This window comes from Glycine soja, chromosome 6 (assembly GCF_004193775.1).
Source record: "Glycine soja cultivar W05 chromosome 6, ASM419377v2, whole genome shotgun sequence".
Lineage (NCBI taxonomy): Eukaryota > Viridiplantae > Streptophyta > Magnoliopsida > Fabales > Fabaceae > Glycine > Glycine soja.
In genome coordinates this window covers 29912036-29920514 of record NC_041007.1, presented here as the reverse complement: position 1 = coordinate 29920514, position 8479 = coordinate 29912036, and the positions used below count along the sequence as shown (strand labels likewise).

The 8479-nt window shown below is 40.8% G+C and overlaps 1 protein-coding gene across 1 annotated transcript; it reads left to right on the top strand.

Annotated features, from left to right (window-relative positions):
* Positions 1 to 1975: 1975 nt before the first annotated feature.
* LOC114416072 lies at positions 1976 to 6640 on the top strand (the record flags this gene model as incomplete). The annotated part of the gene is made up of 4 exons (XM_028380948.1): positions 1976 to 2531; positions 2694 to 2773; positions 3200 to 3577; positions 5936 to 6640. Coding segments are annotated over 4 exons (1719 nt in total), but the record flags the coding sequence as incomplete, so codon positions are not given.
* Positions 6641 to 8479: the final 1839 nt, after the last annotated feature.

Here is an 8479-nt window from a genome sequence, read left to right as displayed (position 1 = left end):
CAAACCCCCAACAAGAAAGAACCATAACTTAGGAACCAACATGAGTCTTCATTCTTCATCTAGTGTTAATGGTGAGGGTTCTACTCCTAAGGACCCCTTGTATAAGATATTAGATGAGTTGAGATCCCTTAAGTTGTGGAAAGAAAAACAAGAGAGAAAAGAAAAAGGTAAAAAAAGAGTGGAAGAAATAAGTCAAGATGAAAGAGAGAAAATAAGAGAGGAAGAAAGAAGAAAAATAATGAAAGAAATGAAAAGAGAAAAACATGCCTCCTATAGTAGTCATGACTCTTGCAAGAGTTTAAGTGAAGAACTTAGCGACTATTATAGAGGGCGTCATAGTTCACATACTAAACATCACTCCCAAAGAAGAGAAAAGGATAGAAGGCCTCAAGAGGTTAACATTAGCCTCCCATATTTCCACGGAAAAGATAATGTTGAGGCCTACTTAGATTGGGAAATGAAGGTTGAACAACTCTTTGCTTGCCATCATATTAGCGAAGAGAGAAAAGTTCCATTGGCTACCCTTAGCTTTCAAGGGTATGCCCTCTATTGGTGGACTTCCCTTGTTAAAGAACGAAGGATTCATGAGGATCCTCCAGTAGAGTATTGGGATGATCTTAAGAGTGCCCTTAGGAAGAGGCACATTCCCTCCTACTATGAAAGGGAGCTTATGGACAAGCTCCAAAGGCTTAGACAAGGGAGTATGAGTGTTGAAGAATATAGACAACAAATGGAACTACTCCTTTTAAGAGCTGGACTTAGGGAGGAGGAAAGAACAAGCATAGCTAGGTTCCTTAGTGGGCTCAATATGGAAGTGAGGGACAAGGTTGAACTCCTTCCATATAGGGACCTAGATGAGCTAGTCCAACTTTGTATAAGAGTGGAGCAACAACTTAAAAGAAAGCCTTCTTCAAAATCTTATGGCTCTCACTCTTATCCAAGGAAGGACCAAGCCCATGGAATTTTAGGGGCTGCACCTTCAAAACCCAAGGAAGATAAGGGTAAGACCATAGAGAAATACACCCCTAAGACTAGTTCTCAAGAAAGGACTAGCAACATTAAATGCTTCAAATGTCTTGGGAGAGGTCACATTGCCTCTCAATGCCCCACAAAGAAAACCATGATCATGAGGGGTCAAGACATTTATAGTAGTCAAGAGGAGACTACTTCTTGCCCTTCCTCTAGTGGAAGTGAAGATGAAGTAAGGGGTGAAGAGTCTAGTGAGGAAGTCTACCCTCATGAAGAAGGTGACCTCTTAATGGTTAGAAGGCTCCTTGGAGGTCAATCTTGTGATTTATCTCAATCCCAAAGAGAGAACATCTTTCATACAAGATGCAAAATTTTAGATAAAACTTGTTCTCTCGTTGTGGATAGTGGATCTTGTTGCAATTGTTGTAGCACAAGATTAGTTTCCAAGTTGAACCTCACTATCATTCCCCACCCAAAACCTTATAAACTTCAATGGCTCAATGAGCAAGGGGAAATGATAGTTAACCAACAAGTGAAGGTACCTTTCTCCATTGGGACATATAAGGATGAAGTTAATTGTGATATAGTTCCCATGGAGGCAGGACATATTCTTTTAGGAAGGCCGTGGCAATTTGATAGGAAGATCATTTATAATGGCCTAACTAATGAGATTAGCCTCACCCATCTTGGCACTAAATTTGTGTTGCATCCTCAAACACCTTCACAGGTGGCCAAAGATCAACTAACTATGAAAGATAAGAGGGATGAGGAAGAAAAATTAGAAAAACAAAAGAAAAAGAAGGATAGTAAGGTCTTGTCTTCAAAGGCCAGGGGGAAGGAAAAAGAGGGAAAGGATTCCTCCAAGAAGATTGTTAAGAAGGAAAATCATTTTGCAACAAAAGGTGATATTAAAAGAGCACTCCTTCTTAAACAATCTTTCTACCTTCTCCTATCAAGGGAAACATCCCTTAGCACTGCCACAATTCCTACATTTGAGACCTTACCCCCAAAGGTCCAAGAACTCTTACATGAATTTGGTGATATATTTCCCAAAGAGATACCCCCTGGGCTACCTCCTTTAAGGGGAATAGAACACCAAATAGATTTAGTCCCAGGAGCAAGCCTTCCTAATAGGCCAGCCTATAGGACTAACCCTCAGGAGACTAAGGAGATAGAGTCTCAGGTTAAAGAATTGTTGGAGAAGGGCTGGGTCCAAGAGAGCCTAAGCCCATGTGCTGTGCCAGTGTTGTTGGTGCCCAAAAAGGATGGTACGTGGAGAATGTGTACAGATTGCAGGGCCATCAACAACATCACTGTAAAGTATAGGCACCCCATTCCTAGACTTGATGATCTGCTTGATGAGTTGCATGGTGCCAATATCTTTTCAAAAATTGATCTTAAAAGTGGTTATCACCAAATCAGGATGAAAAAGGGTGATGAGTGGAAAACTGCTTTCAAGACCAAGTTTGGTTTGTATGAATGGCTAGTGATGCCTTTTGGGCTCACTAATGCACCAAGCACCTTTATGAGGCTTATGCATCATGTCTTAAGGGATTTCATAGGTAGATTTGTAGTTGTTTATTTTGATGATATTTTAGTGTATAGTAGGAGCCTAGATTTTCACTTAGGACATCTCAGACAAGTTCTTTCAGTCCTTAGGAAAAACACCCTCTATGCAAATATAGAGAAGTGTACCTTTTGTGTAGATAATATAGTTTTCTTAGGTTTTGTAGTTGGTAGAAATGGGGTCCAAGTGGACCCTGAGAAAATCAAGGCCATCCAAGAATGGCCCACCCCAAAAAGTGTGGGAGATATTAGGAGCTTCCATGGGTTAGCAAGCTTCTATAGAAGGTTCGTTCCTAATTTCTCTACAATTGCATCACCTCTCAATGAGCTGGTGAAGAAGAATGTGGCATTTACCTGGGGTGAAAAACAAGAGCAAGCCTTTGCTTTGCTCAAAGAAAAGCTTGCTAAGGCACCTGTTCTAGCTCTTCCTGACTTTTCTAAAACTTTTGAGCTAGAATGTGATGCCTCTGGAGTGGGAGTTGGAGCTGTATTGTTACAAGGTGGGCACCCTATTGCTTATTTTAGTGAAAAACTTCATAGTGCCACCCTCAACTACCCCACCTATGATAAAGAGCTTTATGCCTTAATAAGAGCCCTCCAAACTTGGGAACATTACCTTGTTTCCAAGGAATTTGTCATTCATAGTGATCATCAATCACTTAAGTACATTAGAGGGCAAAGCAAGTTAAACAAGAGGCATGCAAAATGGGTAGAGTACCTAGAGCAATTTCCATATGTTATCAAATACAAAAAGGGAAAAACAAATGTGGTAGCTGATGCCCTCTCTAGGAGACACACATTGTTTTGCTCCCTAGGAGCTCAAATTTTAGGATTTGATAATATTAGGGACTTGTATGCTTTAGATGAACATTTCTCTCCCATTTATGAGAGTTGTGGGAAAAAGGCCCAAGATGGATTCTATTTGGCTGAGGGGTATTTGTTCAAAGAGGGAAAGCTTTGCATACCCCAAGGATCCATTAGGAAATTACTTGTGAAAGAGAGCCATGAGGGTGGGCTCATGGGCCACTTTGGGATAGACAAGACCCTTGTCTTACTCAAAGAAAAGTTTTATTGGCCCCATATGAAGAAAGATGTCCATAAGCATTGCACTAGGTGTGTGGCTTGTTTACAAGCCAAGTCTAGGGTGATGCCTCATGGGCTATACACACCCTTACCCATCCCATCTGCACCTTGGGTAGACATTAGTATGGACTTTGTCCTTGGGCTTCCTAGAACCCAAAGAGGTGTAGACTCTATCTTTGTGGTGGTGGATAGGTTTAGCAAGATGGCACACTTTATACCATGCCACAAGGTGGATGATGCTTCCCACATCTCAAAACTCTTTTTCAGGGAAGTTGTGAGACTCCATGGTTTGCCTAGGACCATTGTGTCAGATAGAGATGCTAAGTTCCTTAGCCACTTCTGGAAAACCTTATGGGCTAAGTTAGGAACTAAACTTCTTTTCTCTACCACTTGTCATCCACAAACTGATGGGCAAACAGAGGTAGTGAATAGGTCTTTATCCACCCTTTTAAGGGCTCTTCTGAAAGGCAACCATAAGTCTTGGGATGAGTATCTTCCTCATGTAGAATTTGCCTACAACAGGGGGGTTCATAGAACCACCAAGCAGTCCCCTTTTGAGGTTGTCTATGGGTTCAATCCCCTAACACCGTTAGACCTCATTCCCCTCCCACTGGACACTTCTTTTATACATAAAGAAGGGGAATCTAGGTCAGAATTTGTAAAGAAGATGCATGAGAGGGTTAAGAACCAAATAGAGAATCAAACAAAGGTGTATTCAACTAAAGGCAATAGAGGAAGAAAAGAGCTAGTTCTTAATGAGGGTGACTGGGTTTGGCTCCATCTTAGGTAGGATAGATTCCCTACTAAAAGGAAATCCAAGCTTAGCCCTAGAGGGGATGGACCTTTTCAGGTTTTGGAGAGGATCAATAACAATGCCTATAGGTTGGACCTCCCAGAAGAGTATGGAGTCAGCACCACTTTTAACATTTCTGATTTAACTCCTTTTGCAGGTGGAGCTGATATTGAGGAGGAGGAACTAACAGATTTGAGGTCAAATCCTCTTCAAGGGGAAGGGGATGATGAAATCCTCCCTAGGAAGGGACCAATCACTAGAACCATGAGCAAGAGGCTCCAAGAAGATTGGGCTAGAGCTGCTGAAGAAGGCCCTAGGGTTTTCATGAACCTTAGGGTAGATTTCTGAGCCCATGGGCCAAGGTTGGGTCCAATTATCTTTGTACATATTAGACTAGGATGTCATTATATTTGGTCCTTGTATATAGGGCTCCATATTGTAGGTAGGGTACCCTAGAAATATAGGATTTTTCAGCCCTTGTATTTTTGGGCACCTAGATTAGTTTTTGTATTAGGGGTAGTTTTGTAATTTCACATGCACTAAGTGGATATTTGATGTGTGTGGTTGGAAATAAATTTAATTGAATTGGTAGAAGCCCAATCCAATTAAATTTTAGAGGGGGAGGTGAGCATTTGCTTACTACACCCCATTGCCACATCATATAGTCACACTTTGTGCATGTCCTTCATGCTTTTCATGCCTCATGACACCTAAGCACACTTAGTGGAGAATCTTGTAATTGATCTTGGATTAGTGGGCTGAACCATAACTAAAATTCACTAATCATAATTAGTGAAATTTTGGCTCCAAAGTTTGGCTCCACAAATTCAATTTCAAATTCAAGTGAAATTTGAATTTCCCTCCAATTTTGTGTGACACTTAGGCTATAAATAGAGGTCATGTGTGTGTATTTTTTTCAACTTTGATCATTTGAATATTAACTTCAGATTTCAGAGCTCCTTTTGAGCACAAAATTTCGTGCTCTTCTCTCCCTCTCCCTTCATTCATCTCCTTCTTCCTCCAAGCTCTTATCCATGGCCTCCTATGGTGGTGAGCTTCTTCTAGACTCATCTTCTCCTTGAAGTGGCGTCTCCTCTCTCTCTTCCTTCTCCATTCCGCTGCCATTTATCTTCCAAGAAGCAAAGGAATCCATTGATGAAGAAGATCCTAGGCCTACAAGCTCCAATGGAGTTTACATCATGAAGTTTTCCTAAGCGCACCCCCCAATTGATCAGTTCACCCCTCTAAGTGTTCTAGATGAAGTTTCCTGAGCGCACCCCCTAATTTGATGAGTACACCCCCCTTTCAAGTTGCTTAGTGATGAAGTTTCCTGAGCGCACCCCCCAATTGATCAATTCACCCCTCTAGAGTGTTCTAGATGAAGTTTCCTCAGCGCACCCCCCAATATGATGAGTACACCCCCTCTAGGTTGCTTATTGATGAAGTTTCCTGAGCACACCCCCAATTTGATGAGTGCAGCCCCATTTTTGTGTTTTTGGTTGATTTCATTTCAAAATGTTGCAGAATTTTATGGATTATGTGGCGATGGGTGTTAAGCATCTCAAAGTGATCAACCAAGGTCCGCACGCCAACAACAATTGTCCCTGGACGAAATTAGGGTATGACACAGATGACCCAGTTCGTGGATCGGTGTACACATCTACGAACCCAATATTTATTGACGTCAATCGTTCTATTACGTTTACACAATTCATTCAAAAAATTAACAGCCTTCTCCCTACTCGAGCAACTGAAAAAGTTGCTGTCCCTATTTCATTTCATAAGGGTCAGACACGTTATATTTCAGCACAACTACAAGACAATGACGATCTCAGAGGCGCGATGGAAACAATTCTCCATAATCCACAATTGAATTCTACCGAATTCAAAGCTGTTAGTGACCTTATTCCTCAACCACAACCATCATCACCACAACCCTCATGTCCACAACAACAACTACCGCCTCCACAACAATTACCATATAACAACATAGACCTCAATAATCCAGTATCTTCATACAACAACCTTGAAACACAAGACCCCTTTGATATTTATACTTCATACACACAACTATTATCTGAAAATCCATCTTCTTTTGATGCCCAACAAACCTCCTTTGACCAACAAAACCATCCTTCATATCCCTTTACGCCACCTTCACAACAACCACAAATGCAAACATCAAATCGAAATGAACATCCCATCGCTAACGAAGATCCCATTATATGATTTCATGATGAAAACATGGATGATTTTAGTGAGGATGAGGATCAACAGTTCTTTGATCACATCAATGAGGATAGCGATGACGAGGGTGTTGGCAGACCAATGGCACCTCCGTCACCTCCATTACAGAATAATCAATCTAGGTGTCCAGTAGACTTGAACTTTGACCACTACCACACTACATTGATCAACACCATTTTGTTTAGCAGCAACATAATGTACAACCACCAACAATTGCACTCGAGGTTGGCATGGCCTTCGATGAAAAAGCACAATGTATTCGAGCAGTCAAAGAATAGAACATCAGAAATCATTTTGACTACAGAACAATTTACTCTGACCAGAGAAGGCTAAACTTCGTGTGTTAATTACATGAAAATGGTTGTACATGGAGCTTAGGCGCATGCAATTCAAAGAGGTATAACAAATGGATTATCATGAGTATCAGAGGTCATCACACTTGTCTCGCATCAATGCTCAGACAAGATCATCGGTAACTCGACAAACACATCATAGCACAGATCATCCAACCAATTGTCAAAACAAACCCAACTGTCTCCATCAAGACGTTGATTGCAGAGATCAAAATGTTCATGAATTATACTCCATCCTACAAGAAGACATGGTTAGCAAAGCAAAGAGCGTTGGAGATGATTCATGGAATCTGGGAAGAATCATATGCCAAACTGCCAAAACTTTTGGGAGCTTTGCAATCTTTTGTTCCTGGGACTGTGGTCGCTGCTCAAACAGAATCTGTGTATGAGGGAGGAGAAATTGTACCAGGCAAAAGAATGTTTAAACGTGTCTTTTGGTCATTTGGTCCATGCATTAAAGGCTTTGTATATTGCAAACCCATAGTACAAGTAGATGGTACATGACTTTACGGGAAGTATACTGGCACACTGTTGATAGCTACCGTATAAGATGGAGCTAACCATATCTTCCCGATTGCCTACGCCATTGTAGAAAGGGAGACAACTTCAGCTTGAGGGCTTTTTCTAAAGAATTTGAGATGACATGTTACTTTGCAAATTAACATTTCTCTTATTTCAGACAAACACCCCTCAATTATAAGTGCCTACAACAACCCAACTAACTTATGGGTTCAGGACACATCCCATTTCTTTTCCCTGCGCCACATTGCACAAAACTTTCTTCGTGGTAACTCAAACTACAAGCATTTAAAGAAACCACTTATGTTGGCTGGTGAGAATCTATTTTGTTTATTCGTTAAATTTTACTTTCAATCAAATTTTATAACATAATAGAATGATTGAATATTTATAGGTTACACATACACTGAGAAGATGCACTGGCGACATCTTAGGGATATCCATGCAAATAAGCCAAGTGCAGCTGAATGGCTTGATCAATTACCCAAACAAAATTGGGTACAATGCTTCAATGAGGGGAAACGTTGGGGACATATGACTACCAATTTGTCTGAGTCTGTTAATTCCATGTTATAAAACACAAGACATATTTCAAGACCGCACAACTCTTTGCTATTAGATATCGACAAACTCAAGCAATGATCAACTCCGGCTCACAGTATTCTGAAGTCCTCTCTGATGCAATGAATAGCGGTCAACAAGAATCTAATACACACATTGTAAATGAATTCGACAAACACAATCACACTTTTATTATAACAGAGACTCAATGCCCACTTCAAACACCCAGACCACCTGGAAGGTTTAGAGTAATGTTACAATCCCAAAAGTGTGATTGTGGTGAATATCAAGCTAAACACTTACCGTGTTCTCACGTCATGCCTGCCTGTAAATCTGTCAATTTTGATCCAATGAACTATGTGTCAATGCTATTCACTTTACAACGCAT